General features: G+C 35.4%; 2 protein-coding genes across 2 annotated transcripts; one reads left to right on the top strand and one right to left on the bottom strand.

Moving 5' to 3' along the window:
* Positions 1-204: 204 nt before the first annotated feature.
* Positions 205-5,587, bottom strand: LOC139882485 (uncharacterized; the record flags this gene model as incomplete). Its single annotated transcript, XM_071866798.1, has 17 exons — positions 4,829-5,587; positions 4,677-4,748; positions 4,336-4,540; positions 4,143-4,231; positions 3,794-3,818; positions 2,751-2,838; positions 2,561-2,642; positions 2,425-2,484; positions 2,293-2,345; positions 2,019-2,185; positions 1,531-1,741; positions 1,302-1,359; positions 1,096-1,152; positions 763-1,008; positions 541-605; positions 376-432; positions 205-298 (listed from the first exon to the last, which is right to left on the bottom strand). Coding segments are annotated over exons 1-17 (2,388 nt in total), but the record flags the coding sequence as incomplete, so codon positions are not given.
* A 16,434-nt stretch (positions 5,588-22,021) lies between these two features.
* LOC139882479 (ras-related protein RABC2a-like) lies at positions 22,022-23,198 on the top strand. Its single transcript, XM_071866795.1, has 6 exons — positions 22,022-22,169; positions 22,361-22,429; positions 22,523-22,588; positions 22,680-22,801; positions 22,885-23,013; positions 23,085-23,198. The coding sequence occupies exons 1-6, from the start codon at positions 22,022-22,024 to the stop codon at positions 23,196-23,198; spliced, it is 648 nt and encodes a 215-aa protein (XP_071722896.1).
* The last annotated feature ends 289 nt before the right edge of the window (positions 23,199-23,487 follow it).

Here is a 23,487-nt window from a genome sequence, read left to right as displayed (position 1 = left end):
ATCTATAACGTGGCAAGCCTTAAAGGGTTTAAAGTTTACCCTAAATAATAATCAAATGACTGAGGCTCTATCTAGGCTAACAAGTTCACTCAAAAAAAGCAACATTCACATAGGCAACTTTTTGACAGATAGAACACTCGGGAATTCTAGACTCGATGTGTGAGAAGAGAAAGGAAATGCTGGACGAATGGGTGTCAGTCTCACCTTGCCATGATTAACTTTCCTGGTGGCAACTAATGGGAGCTCTGCGAAGTCACGTCCAAACACTCTAAGTATTCCAGCAGAGACAACAGTTGAGCTGCAAAGTAGTAAAGCCGTGTTTAGCATTCATTAGAAATGAAGGATGGGTAGTTCAGGCACAAAAAAGGTTCTTACTTGACTATTAATAAAGCACAATACATTCCTCCATATTCCTGGTCCCTTAAGTTTCTTCTGTAAGAAAGACGAGTAGCACAGCGTAAATAGAAAATGGGCAGAGTGACTGAAAAGATGGGTTTAAGCAATAAGCACGGAACAGAAAGGGGAAAAAAATCACCATACCCATAAACCATGGACGGAATAAGGTCACGTCCACTCCATACATCAATTATAGGGTCGAAGCATTCCTGAACGTAAACAGTTAGGGTGCTTTAAATCAAACATGCAATTTACAACCAAATTCTGTATTGATGTCATTGGGTTTTATAACATACAGTTTTGGTATTGATGTCATTGGGTTTTATAACATACAGTTAGTCTACATCATGTTTCACATGTACTTACATGAAAGATAGATATAGCCTGTCCAAGTAACATCCTAGTTTCAGGTGTAGGAATTTTGCCACTGATAAGCCTCCAACTCACATCAATACCGTTACTAGAGTCCAGATCAATTTCTTCATGTTTCTGTATTACTTGATTCAAAAGGTGGTCTGGAAGCTTCTCAGCCCCATAAGCTACCATGTTTTGCAAAGAATTGTGAATCCTACAGCAATCATTAGAGCAAAACCATTTCCCTTTTGGCAATTCCTGTCGCACAAGTATTATACACATTTTGATCAGGATAATGGACAACATGACATTTTGATATCACAGGTAAGTGGTTCTAGTAGAAACCTTCAGATCTGCCATTTTATGAGTCTTCAAGCACCCCACATGATATTCTCTTTCACACTGGCACATTAGAAGAAACATGAAATGTAATGATACAAACAGCAGCGTACCAATTAGTAATGCCAGCAACACAAAATCAGAATGTGACTAAATTAATAAAATGCAGAAGAAAACTGGAAAAAAGAATCTCATTAGCTGCCGTGTAATACCTGATCACAGAGTAAAATTGTCCGTGGGTTAAATCCTGATTTGCTAAAATCATGCGCTCTGTAGCAAGGTTTACACAGATGTATAAATAGAAATTAGAGCCAAATCAGCAAAAAATGAATTACAAATTTCTGGATGTAGCATATAAGTACTGCTCATTAGAAAGAAAGTTAAAAAAGGTCATGACTGCAAACATAAACCACGTCATTCTCTTACAACTGGAAGCACTACCTGCATAATGCACATCCAGTAAGTTCGGCTTCCACGTTTTTTACAATTCGAGTGCATCTTTCGTTTATCTGCTTCATAGGATCCACTCCTGGAACCCGTCCAGCTGCAAGAGCATTGGCATTATGCTCTGCAAACTTATCCATTTCAAACAAGCTCTGACAATACTGGCAATACCAATCACCATGTGGAATATTTGACTGTGATGCACAATCTGCACAAAAGAAGAAAAAAAATCTATAGATCACATATGTAAAACGACATTATCCAGCAACCAAAAAGGTCTCAGAAATACATAGGCCACATTTTTTTGTGAAAAGAAACCACTGCTGCATCTTGAAAGAGAAGTAGAAAACTCCAAGAATTTTTAATCTACATTTGTAAGCAAATCCCAGCCGGCATTCTTTCTTATTGCCATCCTCTTCCCAGAAGTCAAAGGTAGAAGGAATAATTTTAAAAGTTGAAAAACGTAATTGGTGTACTTTTCATACCTTTGTGAAAGGCCCTGGGGCATCCATCACAAAGTAAAAGATTCCGACCATCTGCACAAGTGATGCATTTATCATCATTATCCATGGCTGAAAACATACTATCTTTTGAGAGAGATAAAGCCAATTCATGAAGAGACAGTCCACTAGAAGTGTAGATGTATGCATAACTGCCCAAAAAAAAAAACAATGATGTTAGAGATGTAATGACCAGCATAGGTATAAAAAAAAAATACAAAAAGGTATCAACGATGCAAACTACTTAAATGAGACTTACGGTTTTCTGCGTGAAGCCCAACCTGCGTGAGCTTCAAATTGTGAGGGGCTGACCTGCACATTACATGCAAAATGAAGTCGACAAACACAGTCGATGAATTACTTAACTTGTCCATAAGTTAACAAAAGATACCTCGCAATTGCAGCAACAGCAGAGGATTCCACATCCCTTTTTATAACCCTCAAGCAATTTCTGCGACAAGAAATAATTATTCCACCGGATATTAATATATAAAGAAACAGCCATGTATAATCTTTACTTAAACAACCTTTCCTCGAGCGTAGTATGCAACTTCTGTTCCATCAGGCAATCCATCTTTCTCAAAAACTAATTTATGCAGCCTCTGATCTCTAAAGAGTAAAGGCGTTCAAATAGAAAATAAGATTAAACAACTAGATAATAAGGCCATAGGATTAAAAAATTTATACAATTAGCAAATGCACAAAAATAATACTGACTTTGTTGTTATTTTCCATTGAGTCTTATTTTGTACCGAGATACCTAATGAAGCACTAGCAAAGGGCCTCGAGTCCAGAACCTCCTTTGGTCGCCTGAAGAAAAAGATGCAAGGATAACAGGAAAAGTTATTAGAAACTAAAGGAAAATATTTAGGAAATATCCACAGGCATTTGGAATTGTCTCAGAATAAGAGAAATTACGAGAAACGATATAAGTTATAATATTTGTATATTACATTACGGAAGAAAAAAAATACCAACTTTTTGGTCGACTCCCATTTACGCTTATTTCGTGGAGAAAGTTGCATTGAATCAGATTCCGAGGAATGGATGCCAAAGTCAAGATTAAGTGACCTGGATTATGGATGAAAGAAGCACAAAGAAAAAGGGCCGGGCATATCAGAAAACACAATTCTTATGAAGCCATCATCCTTTTTGGACAAGCACAAAAATTACAATAACTTCAGACAAACAGAAACTGGACACCATATAGGTAGATACTGACTTTCTAGGTCGCTTCAATGGTCTCTTATGTTGAGATGATGCAGAGTCTGAAGTATTTTTAATCGGCTTAGAGTTGAGTTGAGATTCCAAAGACCTGAAAATGAACAAGATGAAACCATATGAAAAGTGGCCAACCGAACATCATTCTGGGAAATGACTTCATGGGAGGGTCACAAAACTGTATTTAAAAAAGGTACAAAAAAGAAACTAACTTCCTTGAAATCTTCCGTCGACGCCGACCTTCAGTCAGCATACATGTTGGAGTGCTCGAGGAGGAATTTGATATGAATACAGGTTCAGGTGACCTGAAATAGAGCAGGAGAAAGTGAGAAGACATTAGTATACATGTCAAACAGTAATTTATGGTTTAAATTTTCTCCGATCATCTTTTCAACAGAAGGGATGACCTGAGAGTGGGCAGAGGTGATGGCAAGAGAGACAGCGACCGCGATTCAAATAAAAGGAAAACAAGGGATTAAGGGTGGGGGATCTGAGAGAGGCGGCGAAGATACTGCTCTTTTTTACGAGTTCTGTTATATCAGATAGCGATTTAGAGTTGGCCTTCTATATCTTTAAAATTTTCTCCTTTTTTTCATTTTTAACAGCCCTTGTAAACATCGAAATAATTTGCGGCCCAAAAACTTCTGCGTGATATATAGCTAATGCGAAAGATATAAATTAGGGTTATAGGACTAGCTCAGGCCAAGTAAAGATGAGCCACGTGGCTCGGGCCTATTTTATCAAAATCAAAACTTGGTCCTACTTCTCCAAATTTACAACCAAGTAGACTGATGTATGTTTTCAAATTAATTCTGCAGCTATAAATGATAGTTCATCTCTAAACATAGATTTTTCGCACAAAAAAACATACCATGTACTTAAACTGACAGAATTGGAGCTTCCTTCAGATTTCTTCGAGTCCACACAAGAATTGCATAGAGGCCCTACTCTACCAACACATGTTATAGGGAAAGATCCTAAAAATCATTGAACATGAATATAATCAATTCTTCCTTTAGCATAGTCAATAGTGGATCAGTAAAATTTACAATAGATGGATGGGAATACTAGAGGAGCTAACCTTTACATCTTCTGCAGAAGAATATTTTTTCTTCGGGTGACGAACTAAGGGCACTTTGGAGAGTTGCTTCCAGGGTATGCAGAGGTGAATTCCTGCATGCCCTCATCACATCAAGCAAGCTCTTACCATTTTCAAAGCAAATATACTGTGATGCTCGTCTGTATTGTTTGCAAGCATGAATCTCAAATTGGGAGGGTGGAATAACCTACATCAATAAGGGGAAAAGTAGAAAAAAATACAGTACACAATATTTAGTTGATAAGTTCATTTAAATTTATAGGAATTTGCATATTTTAAAAACCACTAGCTTCAGAAGCCTGAATAACAGTTAAATTACTTACCCTACAACCTTTGCAGTAAGAACATGAACACAAAATCCCACCATCTTTTATAGTGCCACGCAGACCAGACACCTGAAATAAGAACAAAACCCATTTTACCCTTTAATAAGCATGTTAATCCAGCATTGAAAGAACATGGGACCAGAGCAAACCTTATTGCCCATGTAAATTACAGTTACTCCTTCAAGCAGGCCAGTTTCAAAAAGTTCCTTCACTGTAGTAGGCTTCTTGTTCAAAGCAATCTTTTTTGACATTTTCAGTTCCAAATTATTCTTCAGATTAGCCAGTGAAGCCCCATCTCCAGTTGCATCCTCGCTTAAGTATGAGACAGCTTGAGTTTCAGTAGCCCCAGGTAAGCAGATAGACTCTGTCTTCAGTCGTGTAAACTCTCTGGGAATCTTCCCCACACAATTAATCTGCCCCTCAACTCTATCCTTGCCTGACGACCACCGTAACTCACTCTTCTCTTTGAACGCCGAATTCCCATCTACACAAATACATTCAACCACTATCACGCCTTCGATTTCAGATTTCATGGAAGGGAATTCCTCCACCACCAAAACCTCTACCAACTGGCTTTCATCAAATACAGTACCCTCCTTCAGTACTGATTTCTTTTTTTTCACAGAATCTAGCAATTTCTTCTTCTTTCGTACTACACGCTTAATCGCTTTGGTTGCTGTAACAACATTTTTAACCACTAAACTAGCTTTGGCACTGGTGATTGGCTCCTGGGAGCTTTTTTTAACACCGTCGAGTAATTGGACACCGTTGTTTCTGTTGTGCCGCTTTCTCAGTCGAGTGTAAACAATGTAACCATTAACCACAATCGGGGTCGCTTTTGATTTGCTCCTCGTCACCACAGCTCTAAGTGAGCCAACTAGCTGAGACTCATTTAGTGTAGAAGCCATGACTCTATTTCATGAACAGAAAACCTAATTAGAAGGATCTATCTAAAACGAGTAGTGTAGAGTGGAATTAGGGAAAGAAAAACGTACCAGATATCAGATGGAACGAACCATGTAAAATTGAGATCCTTTCTTCAAAAGAAATTAGGGTTTATGAGCTTGAAATTAAGTTAGGAATTTGAAAAACTCAATTCACCGACTCATAACTCTGTGTGTGTGTGTGTGTGGGGACTTGGAAGAATGAACTAGTAAGAGAGAGAAAAAGAACCGAACGGTGAGAAAGTGGCAGGATACGTAATTTTAATAGTTGTTTTGGGATAGTTGACGAAATTATCCCCTCCACACCCGGATTTCTAATTCCCTAGATTCGTGATAGCAATTGCATTTTTAGCTTCCTGCCCCATTATCACAACCTACTAGGTAAGGTTGGATTCAAATTATAATACAAGTTACACTTTTGAACGATGATTTTGAAGTAGGATTGATAAATTATGACTTATTGATGTGATTACTAATAATTAATGGAGAATCCTATTGGCAGAACAAGTTCATAAAAACCCCCAAATTATGGCTCGACCATTAGATGAGAAAGGGGGTTGACAAGAGCTTTAAAAAATTAATACGAAATATACATAATATATCAGGAAAAAAATTCGTTTGAATAAAAAATCCCAAAATATGAAGTCATAATAAATTATATATAAAACTTTCTCTAAAAATGCCCAAAATTTTAATTAATCTTTATATAAAAGGCCTACAATAATTCATCTTCTTCTCCTTTAAGAAATTTTGTGGAGATGAAGGAACCTTTAAAAAGGAAAAGAATGATGGAGGACCATATCTCACCCGCATTGCATCACAAAATTGCATTCTTAATCTTGTTGGAAATACCGCATCTTCTTTATAATTTTAGTACATGATTTGTATTTTTTATTCAGCAATCTTCAAGAAAAACCTCTCCAAAGTGGATTGTAAAGGTCGACCCAAGAAGAAAGATTTCGTTGGAATCTTCTCATTTTGAGTTTCATGCTTGGCATTTTGATTCCACTGACTCGATTCGTCATCAGCGAGTTTACTCAAAATGTCCCTATTTATTGTTAAACTAGGCGACGACCTTGTATATGTAATACGTCGCAGATTTGTCATTTTTTGTGACAAATAAGTTTAGACACAATTATCACAAAATAAACTTTAAGGACTATTCGATATTTTTGGAGAAATTGGGATGTTATGACACCTTGTTGATGGAGAGGCCTAAAAGGAATTTGGTGTTAGCTATCCCATGTCTGCTTCTGAATGAAGAAACATATGATTAGGACGTACAAGTGATGGTTTTAACCTTTTTAGAATAATGAGTACCTCGTATTCTGTTTGGCCCGTCACGTTGGTTCCTTATAACCTCCCACCATGGTTATGTATGAAATCCGAGTATTTCATACTTTTGTTATTTATACCTGGTCCTAAATCCATTGGAAACGACATCAGTGTGTTCATGCAACCACTAGTTGATGATTTTTCGGACTGTGATACCATGTGGTTGATACTTAGGATGCTTCCAATGAGACATTCCCTGTAAAAGCTGCCTGTATTTGGACAGTAATAGACATTCCAGCATATACGTGCCCTGCTAAGTGGTTGGTAAACAACGGGTAAGCTCGCATGTCTTGTATGTCATTACTTCACAAAATGGACTTTCTTACATCATAGTGGGAAGATAGCTATATGGGGCATAATATTTTCTTACACCATGAGTTTAGGGGAAAATGAGGTATTTCAATGGGAAAGAAGAGCATGGTCTCCTTGGACCAATTTTAAGGGGACAAACATTTTAGAACTTCTCAATAAGGAATTGAAGTTCAAAAACTCATTTGACAAGAGATAGAAATCGATTGAAGGCCCTTGGAAGAAGTTACTTATGTCTTATAAGCTACCTTACTAGCCCGATCTTAAATTGCGAAATAATTTAGATTTGTTGCACATAGAGAAAAATATTGTTGATGCCATATTAATGACTTTATTAGAGATCCCTGGTAAAAGTAAAGATCACTTAAAGGATAGGTTGGACTTGGAGGGGTTACAAATTAGGAAAGAATTGCATCCTACACTCGTTGATGAGGGAAAGAGGAGGTATAAATATGCAAAGGTTGTTTTCAACCTAAATAAGGATGAGAACAAAGTAGTGCAAAGTGTTGAAGGATGCAAAGATTCATGATGGTGCAGCCACTAACTTTTCACGTTGTGTGAATTCTTAAACCCATGACACTCACTTCATGTTTCGCCATCCTGGTTGTCCTGGCAAGCACACTTCCCCATGAAGTTTCCCTAGAAATCGCCCGATTAAGCGCATTCTTTCGTGTGTTATGTCAAAAAGTAGTAGATGTAAAAGACGTAGATTATCTTGAAAAGAAAATTGCATAAATTATGTCTCAATTGGAAAGAATACTCCCTCCAACCTCTTTTGATGTGATGGTCAATTTGGCAGTGCATCTACCAGGAGAAACCAAGTTAGGTGGTTCTTTATCCTTCAGATGGATGCATTCTTTGGAAAGATAATTGGGAAAACTTAAGGGATACGTAAAGAACAAGGCTCGTCCTGAAGGTTCTATTGAGGGTTATTTAGTGGAGGAATGCTTGACATTCTGTTCAAATTACTTGAACTCAAACGTTGATAGGGGGTTAAGTAGGAGGGATGCATCAATGAATATTGTACAAGAGCATTTCTCTGATCCTAATCTTCCAAAATATTTTGTTCTAAACGGTTATCCTAACGGAGCTAAAGGAGATAGTACAACATTTGTCATGGAGAACAAAATAATGGCAATAGATCATCGCTATATACTTGTCAATTGTGATGAAGTGCAGCCTTATTCGAGGTAAATATTACCCCAAATACATTTCAATCTTCGTATACTATGATTTACGACATTTTTATTTTAATTTTATTCCTCTATGTTACCTTATAGTGAGCATGAATCACTTCTGATTCCTAGAAGAAAGAGGAAGTACAAGGAATCAAAGTCGCAAAAAAGACTTCTCGGAAAGGTTCAATAGCCGAGTAGATCGTGTTATTGATAGTGTCCCAAAATATTTAAGGCAATTGACGAGGGGCCCTATTAATGTTGCTAGAAGATACTCTGGATATGCAATTAGTGGTTTCAAGTACCAAACACTTAGTAAAGATGAAATGCACAAACCTCAAAACTCAGGAGTGACACTTATTGTCCTCGACATGTTCACATATTAGACAATTCGTGCGTAATCTTGTTAAAGGAAAAAAACATGTTGTCCATCTTGAAGTGGATAATAGTCCTCTTATAACGACCATGTCCCACTTTATTTTCGATAGATTTTTGTCGTAAAATAATTTACCTAATCGACCGAGATATCTCGAGTCGAATCGGGAGAATTGTAATGTCCCGATAAGTAATTAACTAGGATATATAAAGTTAATGTAATCCCATGCATACATGTATTTGTCAAATAATAAGGAGCATAATTAGAATTGAAAATTAATGTTACATACCATGAATTATTTAACTTTATAGTAGGAATTAAATAAGAATGGGGATTGATTACAAATTTTTTTAAACTTTAAAAATTGATGTGTAATTAGTAAAAATAAAAGAATTAAATTGATTAAATAATTCTAGTTCAACAGGGTATTATTAATTAAAGTAACTTTTATTCCTGGAAAATGACAATTTATAGATTGTTGTAAATAATTTTCTTACTTGGATGTCATGTAAAATTATCTCCGGGGGGGCTCGCTCAAGTGCTCAACGAATTGGGTAAGTCGAGTTCAATCTCCACATATATAGTTTTCACATGGTGATTTTCTGTAATTGTTAGTAAGTTATGAAAGATTAGTTAAGTATAATGAGATAGTATCATGTCAATATATAGGGTTTTGTGCTGATTATTTATTATGACAATGATCTTGAATAATTGAAGGTGTTAATATTATCTGATTGCTTTAAGGACAACAAATTGTGAGAGTATTATTGTTTCTATCATGAAAATTGTTATCTACCTATTTCCAAGGTGATATATATATATATTTGTATGTTTTCTGAAACTTGAAGGACCTTGACAAAATATAGAGATCCTTCTAGAATGTTTTCAGATATATAGAAAAACCCAAATACAGACAAAGAATTGACAGATAATCAGATAGTGTCAGGTCTACGGACCACCTAGTGACAGGTTAGGCGCACATGACACGCTCATTCATGCTGATTAGACCTCTACCTGAATGATTCCCGTTATGGTGACAATGGGACAGAAAGGTTGTTGGAGTAATTTCCAAAATAGTAGAAATTATAAGATATGATTATATCTTGTATCCTTTCATAAAAAGACATGTTATTTCAACCTTAGTAAAACATGAAAAGTTATGTCTTTTATGTTGAAAGGTTGTGTTTACATCAAAAATTATATCTTTTCATATGTTGTCTAATGTTGCCTATGAATATACATACTAAGCCATTTCTCCAAATATCCAAAAAAGGATCAGCATCCAGAAAAGGATCAAAATGATGAAGAGGGTAGGAAAGTGATGTGAAAATAAAGGATAATTCTAAGGGATTCAGAATTATATGTTGATCGGAATATTCTGAAGAATAGTTGATCAAATATGAAAAGAGTTGTAACAGTCTAAAGAAATTAACTCACGATACACTCTAAGGAAATTCACTCATGATATTCTCTTATGCGTAGAGAGGGTTTCATGAACTATCATTCTGTCAATCATTGGCTCAATTGTGTTAATACAAAAACAAATTGAGTATTCTTCAATGTATCCTGTAGGAAATTTGCCAGAATCCAAGTTTGCATCCAGTAGTTTAGACCGGTGGAGGCGAATTAAGCCTAAAGAAAAGTGAAATATTTTCACGCCTTAAAGATGATGCGCTGTACTTATTACTCACAAGTTTCACAGTTCGTTTTTCCACCAACAAAGGTCGCGTATTTTTACGCAACCACCTTGCAGTCAGCCCGCTACCAAGGTTGGGTGCTTATCCTCTGCAAGGGATTACCTAGAAGGGGTCAGTCTTAAAGTATTTTAAGACTATTTAGAGATATATTTCATGGCTTGAGTTAAGTTTACGATATATAAAGTATATTATCCAGAACTTTCTTATAACGATATTGAGTTTAATATCTAAATGATTTATATATTTTATGAGAGAAATGATGTAAGTCGATATAGAAATGTGTTCATGAGAATTTGGTAGAAGATATAATTCATTGACTAAGCTATATGCTTATGTTTTCAAAAACATAAATATATTTGTACTAGTTTGATTAGAATTAAACTCTGATACAGTGTCGTTTAACATGCTAATTATGTAAAGCATGCTATTTGAGATATCGTTTAAATGGACATGTTCATTCAGTCAGACCTTAATTAATTTTCAGTAGATCTAATATGATGTTAAGAAATGACACGTAACAACCTCTTAGTCCATAGTAGGGCTAGGAGGGATGTTACACCTCTTCCTTTTCTTGATATAAAAAAACCTTATCCTACGTGTCGGTTGTTTTGCAAGGCCTATTATGATCTAGATTAATTGACAACACAAACATATTTATGGGTTTAGTCGTAAGCCCAAGTAAGGATCTAGATTGATTACGAGCATATTATAAGTATGTTGTAAACATGTTACAAATAGATTGCAAGCTCGTGGGAAACATGTTATGTTCTATCTCTTCGAAGAAGCTACTAGAGAATGAACAAATTAACCACACACACAAGATATGTTGAGGATGTTATGCAAATCAACATAAAGATGTGATAATATTAATTAATATTTTTATAACCCATGTGATGTTATCTACGACAAATCAACCAAAGTACAAGGACATGTCATATTCATGCAGATAATAATAATGTAGAGTGGGAGAGTTCACCCCAATTTCTATCACCCTGCAATATAAATATAAACGACTTCTTTATTTTTAGGGGATATCGACATTTTCATAGATACACAAAAAGTTTAGAGCATTACACCTCATTACTCTGCCAGGTAGCGTCTTCAAGCATACCGCAGCTCCGACCAAGTCATTATCATGGCGCAACTTCATTTAAGTACACTTCGATCACATTGATTTGTTCAACATACGTCCCTACATACACAACCCAAACATATCTTCACTAAATAAGTCAAGTTTTGCTAAAGTCCTTGCCACCTTAAAAATTATTATTAAATTCAGATTAAAAATTATTAAATTCATTTATCGAGTATTCCGGATTTTACAGTTTTCTGCTCTCGCTTTTACTTTGATGTTTATTGTTAACATTCCTTTTCGGTGAGATAACATATAGTGTACTTGTTCATAATTTTACATTGTTTTAGTGAGATCAACTATTACTTCCGCACGGCTAGAACAATGATGAAAGAATACAGAAGGGCACTTTCAGTATCCGTAAGGAGCTTTATAAATTGGTAGTGGTCATGGGTCAGTTGGCATTCATAAACAACTGCTTCAAGATGGATGTTCATTTAGAGGTTTATTGTAACATGATTTCCCTATATTTTTTAGTAATTATTTTTATATTAAAGTGTAGAGTATACATGTATAGATCCTCAACTTTTCAAATATTATTAAATGAAAAATCAGTGTCAAAGAAGACAAAGAATACCAAAAGAATCGGGTGAGGTCTCACAAGAAAGGAAATGGACACTAATATAAAATAGGGCTATCACCATGATACACTTCTCTATGGTCGAATAAAGGTGGCATAAGGTTAACTATGGCCACGGTTTCTTAAAGCTTCGTTTTTAATTTTCCACGAGTACAAAACCATGGCTTTAGATTTTTTATGCCATAATTTTGTGACCACAAATATAAACCATTCTGGAAAAAGAAATAGACCATGCTTTTTAAATCGTGGAGATCTTTAAAGTACCCACGGTTTAAATAACATTGCTATAGATAGTGTCCACACTTGAATAACTGTGGCCATATCTATGAACATAATCAATTAACTTTTCAGATTTCCCTTACCTTCTTAAATATCCCTTAATCTTCTCTCACTTCTCTCGACTGCTCAGCTCACTCTCATTATGTTCCCTCTGAAACCTTATTTCTCCTTTTATCTCTCTCAAATTCTCTCCATTCTCTCTACATTTTTTGCTCGTTTCCTCCTAACCAATCTTCGACCAGCGCACACCACTTCGTTTTAAGGTATAACTTTCGATCAATTGATAGTTGTAGTTACTATTTAAGGAATTGAGAAATCTCTCTTTCCGTTGGTTTAATTGATAGTTTTGGAAGTATTATGATCAACTATTTTTGGAAGTATTCTGATCTACTCTCAATATTTACTCTGTTTAGGATCGAAAAACTTGACGAAAATATCTATTTATGTTGGTTTACTCTCTCGATTATACTATTGTTGGCTTAATTTTTTTGTATGAATGACACTGCCCAACAACTTCATATCCTATTCAGTCGTTTACTCTTTTTTTAGGCCACAAAATAGTGCAATTTGAGATGACTATTTCACACAATCAAACTACAGAGCATGCCTCCGATGCAGTAGTAAGATGACTATATCATGGCCATTTCAAATGTAAGATATATATCTATAAGAAGGTTTTATTTATGGTTTTATTATCTCCTTGTATTTTTAGTTATTGCCAAAGGGTTGGCAGTCTTTGCAGGAAGTGAATCAGCAACTAAAATTCAACTGAGTAGGCAAGGTCGCCAATGCTATGGTTTCCATTTATACCGTCAACAAACCAATGAAGGCTTGAGTACCAGAGCCCATATATATAGATGAAGGTTTTATTTACTTTTTTATTATCTTCTTGTATTTTTAGTTATTGCATAAGGGTTAGCAGTCTGGAATTACGGGAAGTGAATCTGCAACTCACATTCAACAGAGTAGGCAAGGTCGCCAACGCTATGGTTTCTATTTATATCGTCATCAAACCAATGAAGGCTTGAGTACCAGAGAATCCATTGGCGGATTCTCTAATTTCTGCCATTTTGATGCTTTGGTGGCGGGAACAACTCTTTAATTCGTTTCTAGTGGTGTGAACCGTAGTAATCTTATTGCTAATGTAACGATAGTTCGAACGAGCATTATAAATCGCCACAATTTTCTCTCTCTTTTTGCCGCGATTTTCCCGCCATGGGTATATTAGGATTTTCTACTAATGGGAATAAAGTCCATGGATCGCCAAATCTTCCATATTATATTGAGATGAATTTTTTTTTCTATTCTCAATAAGATTCGATCATTAGCATTTCAATAAATGAGGCGGTAAATTAAAGGATAGGTCAAGCCATATTAAAATAAAATTTAATATATAATAAAGTTTTAAATATCATGTAATCAGGTGGTTGTGACTCAAGATGAGTAGGCCCGTAAATTTAGAGTTAATGTGGGCTCTAACTTTTTAAGCTAACCAAATCCTCAGATGTTGCTTGCTATATAATTATTTCTTCTAAAACCCTAAACAAAGAAGATCTAATCGCTTCAAGTGATCATTATCCATTCTCGTTGTTCTGCACAGTCATTATCCATCTCATCAGGTAATAAGTGAAATCCAATTTTCTTATCTTATTGATTGTTTCATCTATGATTTATTTGTCTTGTTCATATATGCTTTGTTAGTGTTTGGATGTATCATAAAATGAATATTTTTGTTAGTGATTGATTATATAAAGTAAAAAAACTCTATCGACTTTTGTTTTTGATTTGATTATAAACCAAATCGACCTAGAGTAAATCCCGCGAGAATACAGTATGGGGGATTTTTTCTCCTTTGCTAATTTTTTTTTTTTCAAAAATATGTGTAGATCATGAGGTGCAGGCTTGATGGAGGGTTCAAGAGTATGGACACTGGCCATGAGGTTGACCGAATCTCAGAACTACCCAAACTTAGATATTGTTGGTAGTGAAAAATTGAAGCATTTGGTTTTGGAAGGTGTTGAAATCACTTCTCAAACCTCTGAGGAGCTCTTTTCCCAATATCATCTTCTCAACACGCTAATTTTGATATATTGTATAATGCCGGAGAGGGTTGAGCTTGTATGTAATTTACTATATAGGTTTGTGGTTACCAGTTGTATGAACATACAGGAGATTAAACTTGTATCCCAGTCTCTTTACCAACTCACCTTGAAGGATTGTATTAACCTAAAACATGTTGAGATTTTTTCTCTAAAATTTCACAAATATCATTTGATTTCTTCATCGAGTAATAATTTGCCTCGAGCATCATTAGCAGGCTTCGAACGTGAAGTCTTTGCTGAGTTTACTCAAGATATGTATTGTAACAAGATCAATGTTCATTGGTTTCAAAAATTGAGGGAGTTTCTTGAAAGTTTTTCCCAAGTGAGATGTTTGACAATCCACTTCGATTATACCATGGTAAAAATTAAATATGTGCGCCAAGTTTTCATATTTAATCATTTATATGAATTATGTATTCTATATTAGTATGTACCTTTTACTGATCTATTCTATTATTCTTGGATAGTTTTCGTTTGATGCAGAAAAAGTACGAGAAATTACACTTTTCAAGCCACACAATCTAAAGAAATTGGAGATCAATTTTTCAATGACTTGGATAGATTTGGAATCTATACTTCATGGGTTGTTTTGGTGTTGTCGTCCAGAAACTTTTGTTTTCACTGCAAAATTTAGCTCAAAGAGCAAGTTTTTAGAGGTACATGCAATCGATGTTATTCTATCTTCATCAATTAATGTAAAGTTTTGGATGACTTGGAATTTTTAGAAAACGTTAACCTTTCATTCTCTACAGATGTGTGACATGTTTATAAGCAGAGAAAGTTACATTTGCTGCAAGTTAAGCGAATTAAAATGTTGGAAGCACAGCTTAAAAGTTGTCAAGATTGACAACTTGCAGACGATTAAACAAGGATTTGTTCAATGCAATCTTGAGTGGGTTTAGTTGTACTTTCTTTAAGCTTCAGAATTTTAGAGTATTTTTTCCTCTTTTTTTCTATTGCAATCATGTTTTTCTATTTTCAGTCCAAGACTCCTTTTCGATTTATGAGAAAGGACATGTAGCTAACTTAACATGTATTTGTTAGATATGAACAAAGCTATTGCAGGTTCTTGTGGTGTACAATTTGTATCCCTTAATTTTTATATATTTTTGTTTTAATGGTATTCTTCCGGTTAAACATTGAGGAATCGCATAGCTGACACCGCTTGTCAGAATCACGATTTTTGCTCTTGTTGTGGATTTAGTTATTGAAGTTTATGGCTTTTATCCACAATGGTTAAACTTTTTTAGTCAATAAAATCCATGAGCACTACCTCAACTACTTCCTTTGCGGGAGTTTTCCTGTTTGTGCTCATTAGGTGTATTACTTGAATTGCTAGCACTCGCTTCAGGCAAATTTTGTTCACCGGAAAGGCGAAAGCACATGCTTTAGGAGAAGCAATTAATTATTTTTCTCAGCAGTTAACAAAATAGAGTTCAATTCGTAATAAGTAGCATATCCATGTTGCCAATATTCTATTAGCAATACCAAACTCGATGGATGAAAATTGGAGAATGCCTTCTATATTCCTCATCAAAGACCTTCAGGCGGCATAGCTCAAAGTAAGAGAGACAATATAAAATAAGTTGAATTATAATATGAGACAAATTAGAAATACTGCAGACAAATGGTACTAATCATTACATGAAATATGGAGAATTATCATTTGAGGATGACCCTAACTTTTCCTCAATCTCTTCCACAAGATGTGCGGGTCCCGGATAGAAAGATATCGAGGTTATGTCGTCTCATTTATGCTTTTGCCTTATCTTTACCAGCAGGTGCTTTTATTATAGTTATAGAGCTAGTGGCTCCTCGAATCACATTTGCGATACCCATTGCTTGAGGATGCATTTCACTATCTAAATACTATGACATGTATATAACTTGTTCCTCTAACTTAAAGTTTATGGAAGCTTTTCTTTTGATCCTGAATATCCTCTTGTGTTGCCAATAAGATTTTGTGCGGTATTTGGTGGTACAAGTTCCCATGTCCCATTTTTAACTAGTCTATCAAACTCCTTCGAGCAAGCTTTTCTCCACTTTTCTTCCTTTAGTGCTTGTTTGACATTTGTAGGCCCATAATCACATTAGTCAGCTAACACAGTAAACAAATTTAGTTTTTGAATAGGCTTTGGTTTTACCTCTCGTTACCATTCTGTGTGCCGGTTGAATTTGAGGAATTTCGGTGTTGGCATTGCTAACAGATTCACCGATATGTGTAGAGGTATTGTCCTCGGCAATTAGAGCTACAAGTGGAGGTGATTAACTGAGCAGGAACTGGAATGGGAGGAGGAATCCATATAGCTATAGGATCAGGAACTTGTGGCGTCCGCCCCTCGACCCCCTTCCAGGATCGTAAGCGGTGCCCGTTGGTACTTTTACTTCTTTCTTTACGATGCGGAAGTGGAGCTTATTGATGCCTCGTAGCCCGAACTTTAACTTTTCCATATAAACATAACACCCTTGACTCTACCTTTCTGATAACCTAGAGAGAAAGAAAACATGTTTTTGGAAAACTGTAAGCTATATGCTTAGTGAGGTTTTCATAGGAAACATTTTATAAAAAATCATTTCGAAAAGGATAACTTTTCTCTTGGAAATTTGTCCTTTAACTTTGGAAACCAATCATTCCAAATTCAACGTTACTTTTATATAAAGAGTTTCTGAAAATTGATCAGAAATCTTTATAAGACATTCTCTAAATTATCGAACCCATTCAGTGAAACTCAAATATGGAATGACAGACAGTAAGGATCAATTATTGTTGTATTCTTGCCTACATATCCACGTACTCCACCGCGTACATAAAAACATTGACTAAACACAAACAAAAATCTTTATGAAAATATTCTTTAAGTATACGAACCCAATAATAAACATAGGATCCTGTAGAGATCACGTGCCTACATATTTGTGTGTACTCCAACACGTACATGAAACCACGACTACATGCTAGGCGACGTCTAGAAGGGGGTACCACCTGATCAGGACTCAACATGAGTCACATAAGGACTTGGTACTCTATAAGGATTGGGTCGTCCGTACACGAACAAATCCCACATGGGTCATCCAGACATGACCAAATTAAATCTATGGGGTTCGTTATACTATATAACTTATAAAAGCAAAACATTGCTTTGACCAATTTTGAAGGTTCTCTCCATCTTTTAACAATATATAATACTTAGCTATGCCATACTATTAAACAAATACAAATGATATGAAAATTATTGTCAAACCTTTGTATGGCATAGTAATATTCATATTTTGTAAAACATCAAAATATGTTTTCTAGAGAAAGTCAAAATAACACTCACCTTAAGGAGTCACCGATTATCCTCTTTCCTATGCCATCGCAATTCTATTGACCCTTCAAAAACTCATATATATTCTTTGATTCCTTTTGACACTTCGATCTCTCAAGCATTAAGTCTCAATATCGATATATAGGAATTTTAGAGAGAGAGTGATATGGAGAAGGATGAAATCACCTTTCATTCCTTTCTCCATTTCCTTCTTCAAATGAAAATCCTAAGCTCCTATTTATAGTGGACATTACTTAATTGATAAGTAATATTACTTCACTGCTAAGTAATATTATTTTATTACGAAGTACTTAAAAAATATTACTTCATTGCGAAGTAGTCATACTACTTTATCGCTAAGTAATTTGTTTTCTTAATCACGAAGTAGTTTCAATACTTTGTCGCTAAGTAGTTGTTTACTTCATGGCGAAATAATCATATTACTCCGTCACTAAGTAATTGCAATATCATCTTAGGAGATAAACATCATAAGACTTAAATTATCTCCATCGATTTAATAAAACCTAAGGCGCGATAAAATGGTTTAAAATTTGAAAATCAAAAACACCTCTATACTTAAACTGGACATGGTCGTTACAATGTTCAGGATGTGAAATGGGAGGAATGGCAAAAGGAAACACTGACTCTACAAATTTAGCATGTCGTTAAGTATAAATTCTACCAATTGAAGCATCTAAACACAGGTACCCACTCTGTGTTAATGAGTAGCCTATGAAAGTGCATGCTATAGATTTAGCTTGTAGTTTATGATCAATATATGGCTTTAGCCAAGGGTAACAAAGACAACCAAATGTTCTTAATTTTGAAGAATTTGGATTATTTTGAAATATACACTGAAATGGGCTATTTAGATTAAGTGTGGGGGTAGCCATTCAGTTTATAAGATAAACAACCATGGAGAATGCATGACTCTAATATTTCAAAGGCATAGATGCATGAGTCAATAGTGCCAAACCTGTTTCAACAATATGCAAATGTTTCCTCTCAGCTAGACCATTATGTTTAGGTGTATGGGGTGGTATAGTTTTAAAAGAAGTATTTTTCTACTATAGCTTTAAATCTGATAAAAACTTCTTTGACCTCTGATTTGTGTTTAAGATGATAAATCCATGTGTATTTTGTAGAATGATCTATGAACACTACATAATACTTGAAGTTATCATGAGAGTAGAGTGGAGAAGTCCACACATAAGAGAATATTATGTCTAGTGGCTGAATAGAAGTCAATGTAGAAGTAGAAAAAGGAAACTTATGACTTTTATTAACTAAGCATGCATTACAATGCGAATTGCAAAGAGTAGAAGTAGAAGTTAACTGAAATTTATTCTGAGAAATTATTTCTTTGAGAATTGATTTGAGAGGGTGTCCCAATCTAGCATGCCATGGCATGCCAGTTTGAGACGGAGGCGTTAGAGGTCGAGAAAGCTAAAATAGGTGCAGAGGAAGGCCATGGCATGGGTTTGCCCCTAATAATTGGTGTCCCTATTTGCAGTTCCTTCACAAGAAATTGAAATAGTGAGAACTCAATAAAAACCTTTGTTGTCAGAACACAATTGCTATACTGAAATTAAGTTCTTTTTCATATTAGGAACACATAGCACATTATCAAGAGTAAGCTTTCTGTTAAATGCATTTAGAGAGGTAGAACCAATGTGACTTATGGATGAACATGAACCATCGCCTAACATAATGTCATTTGCACCATTGTAGGGGATGCGATTAGCAAGATTGTTGAGATCTGTTGTGAAGCACCTGTATCCATTAGCCAAGGAGAATGTTTTGTGGAGGGTCCGACAACAGCTGCATAATTTGCTCTTGGGTGCCAATTGGATGAAGATCCTCCTCGTGGCTGCTGGGGAGTTCCGGCTTGAGTTGCGTGAGGCTACCAGGGAGAGTTTAATGCAGTAGCAGTAGCAGTGGCAGCAATAGGTACAACCCTATACATGATTAGTATTTGGCAGTATCCTAGATATAGCCGTGGAGTATGGCCTCTTGGATTATGATTAGTATTTTGACCTGTGTGTTGATGCTGCATTTGTTGATTAGTAGGAGAACGCCAATGATTGCCCTGATTAGGCTGATTGTTATGTCTCCTTCCCTGTGGTCTAGCAACATAATTGCAGTTGCTAGAAAGTGAGAGGGCTGAGTTGGGATAACTTTCATATTTAACAACTTCTCATGGAGATCATCAAATGAAATTGGGTTATCCCGATTATTCACTTGTCTAATTGTGTCCAGGTAAGATTCATGTAGTCCTTCTAGAATTTTATCAGTGATATCTTCAGGTCCATTAGGGACTGTAGATCGGTCAGTTCCTCTCTAGCAATTTTGATTGCTTGCATATATTCTTTGATTGTAGAAGACCCTTTCTTTAGAGCTTTGAGCCTAGCTTTGACATGTTTGATGCGTGCTCTAGATGGAGTAGCGTAGGTCTTTGCGAGAACATCCCAAGCATCTTTTGCAGTTTCTGTTCGTGCTATAAATGGGATTCGATTGGGGGATAAAGATGCAATGAATGCATTCATGATTAGCTGATCTTGTCTATTCCAAAAATCATAGTATGGATTTGCTTTGGTGACAACATCTTCGGTGATGTTTGCATGTGGTTTTGGTTTTGATCCGTCAATGAATCCTTGCAAGTTGTGGCCAATAAATAGGTTCTGGAATTGTCGTTTTCACGAAATAAAATTCATGGAGGTGAGCTTCAATGATGCCTGAGCAGCAACAGTGATAGAAATTAAGGAATTATTTTGATTATTTGTATTCAGAACAGTGATGGATGAGCTAGAATTCATAATGTAAGGAAAAAAATTGTGAGAAAAGAAGAGATCATAGAGACGTCAGTCTTTTTAGCTCTGTATACCATAATAGAATTTGATTGAATGATTTTATTCAAGTAAGAATTGTTGTTTTTCTACTAATTATATGAAATCTAACTGAGGTAACTAATCCTATGATTGAGTTGTACAACTCATATACATGTATATGCAGATAGAAATGAATCATATGATACAATGTATTTCAAACTGGAAAATCTGTGTTGATAACAAATGGGCTTGACTTAAAGTGTTGAAATGGGCTAAACTAGAGATGCTCATATCTTCTTTCTCTTCATATTAGGACAATCCCATATCTTCATCGTCTTCATATTGTGATAGCATATAGCCTCATAGAGTAAGGCCTTCATAGTGGATTCAGCTCGGGGTTGAAACATTTTAGGGTGCATCATATGGAATAAAAAATTATTGAAAAATTGATGATCAACCTAATTTTGTCTAATTTTGACGAGGGACTCGCCTGTCATTTTGAATTTTGATTCTAAATGAAATAAAAATTATATGTTAAAATAAGTTGTTTGTTAACTTAGAATTTGTGACGTGGTGATGGACTTGGGCTCAAGTGAATGACTAAGAATGCAATCCGAATTCAACGTCAAGAAGCAAGAGTATATAGTAAATGAAATGTCGGCTATAGCCTATATATATATTTACAACAGGCTTTGGGTTAAAAAAAACAGGTTTTTTGTTGTGTTTCTCTGTAATGAAGGTTCTTTGTTGTGATGTGACAGTTGGCCAAAGTTCCTAGAATGATAGCACCACCTCACCTGATGGTCGGAGCGTGTAATATCACGCTCTCAAAACACCCGCGTGTAGTGTAGAGATGGATTTTTTTGTTGCTGGGGCAATAGCCGCACTAACTAGGAGAAACACCTGTGAACTAGAAAACGGGACCGTATAAGAAAGAAAGAAAGAAAGAAAGAAATGATTATGAATTGATTTCTTTCTTCCTTCCCCCACTCAAACTAAGTTAGCCGTTTTTTTCTTTTTTTTTTCTCTCTCTCTCAAAAAGAACATACTTGATTACAAGGAAACACATCTCTCTCTCTCTCTCTCTCTCTCTGCATTTCGTGTCTTTTTCTTTTCTTTATATGTACATTTCTTTCTTTTCTTATCAGATTATTACTTTGTAGAGGTTTTGAAAGGTAACCACTCAAAACACAAACAACAACAAGTCCTGATCAACAAACTCCCAGATAGAAAAGAAAAAGAACTTTTAATTAGAGGGTTTGTCTCTCTCTCATTCAATGGGATCATCTTCAGGGCCAGGAAGTAATAATAATTATGATCTTTCATTCAAGATCTTGTTGATCGGTGATTCTGCTGTTGGGAAAAGTAGTCTACTTGTCAGCTTCATCTCTAGCTCTGTAGATGAAGATCTAGCTCCCACAATTGGTAATCTACTATTTCTTATTTAACATCTAATGATGATCTGAGAGCAATTTAATTATTGGGTTGATGGATCTCTGTTAAATTTTGAGAAAAAAGAAACCCAACTTGGAATTTAAATGCATATTTTGGCTTTTCTTTTCTTGTTTACTATTTCATTGATTTTGAAAAAAAGAATCTTGTTGTTATGTTTGCAGGTGTGGATTTTAAGATCAAACACCTTACTGTGGGTGGGAAGAAATTGAAGCTTACAATTTGGGACACTGGTTGGTATATATACATATATATATATATAATCGTGTATTTCATTTGGAATTCAGTTCTTAAACAAGGTTGCTTGCTGTGGATTGTTTATGCAGCTGGACAGGAGAGGTTCAGGACATTAACAAGTTCGTACTACAGGAATGCACAAGGGATCATTCTTGGTAAGCTAGCTAGCTGATTTCATTTTGGTTAACATAATTAGATGGTTTCATTTTTGATATTATAACTTTGTCAATTGATTTGGACATGTAGTTTATGATGTAACCCGGAGAGAAACCTTTACAAACTTAACAGATGTTTGGGCTAAAGAAGTCGAGCTCTACTGTACTAATAGGGATTGTGTGAAGATGCTTGTTGGAAATAAAGTTGACAGAGTAAGTAGAGATGAATGATATCTTGATATGATTATTAAACTTGACAAGTATATCACAATCAAGAATATATCTTTGATGGTTAGGAGTCTGAAAGGGTTGTAACTAGAGATGAGGGTATTCATCTCGCAAAAGAGCTTGGAGCTTTATTCCTTGAATGCAGCGCAAAGACAAGAGAAAATGTTGAGCAATGTTTCGAGGAACTTGCAATCAAGGTATATATATTTATATTGTAATGTGACTCATTTACTCTTGGATTGGAAATTTAAAAATTTCATTATGGCAGATTATGGAAGTTCCTAGCCTTTTGGAAGAAGGATCAAGTCTAGTGAAGAGAAACATTTTGAAGCAAAAGACAGACAACAGCCAAGCACCTCCTGCTGCCGGTTGCTGCTCTTAGAACAAACAAGACTTTGCTGCATCTATCTCTCTGTCTGTGTCGCAACAAATCATGTGTATATGATGATGATTTCGTTATTTCTCTTTGTTGCTCTTTGAGTCGATTAAACATGTTCTATCTTGTGATTGTATTTCTCGATTGTTCAAAAATGTCGCTACAGAATTTCATTCTCTTGCCAAATATTTCATTCAATTTGGTTTCTGAATCCAATACAAATGAAATATCCAGGATCTTTAGAGGGGAATTTCTATCTTCAGTTGCAATGTCAGAAATGACAAATTCACGACAC

The sequence above is a fragment of the Rutidosis leptorrhynchoides genome, unplaced genomic scaffold (assembly GCF_046630445.1).
Source record: "Rutidosis leptorrhynchoides isolate AG116_Rl617_1_P2 unplaced genomic scaffold, CSIRO_AGI_Rlap_v1 contig275, whole genome shotgun sequence".
In the NCBI taxonomy this organism is placed as follows: domain Eukaryota; kingdom Viridiplantae; phylum Streptophyta; class Magnoliopsida; order Asterales; family Asteraceae; genus Rutidosis; species Rutidosis leptorrhynchoides.
The sequence above is the reverse complement of the archived record's forward strand: the minus strand, read 5'-3'. Positions and strand labels throughout refer to the sequence as shown.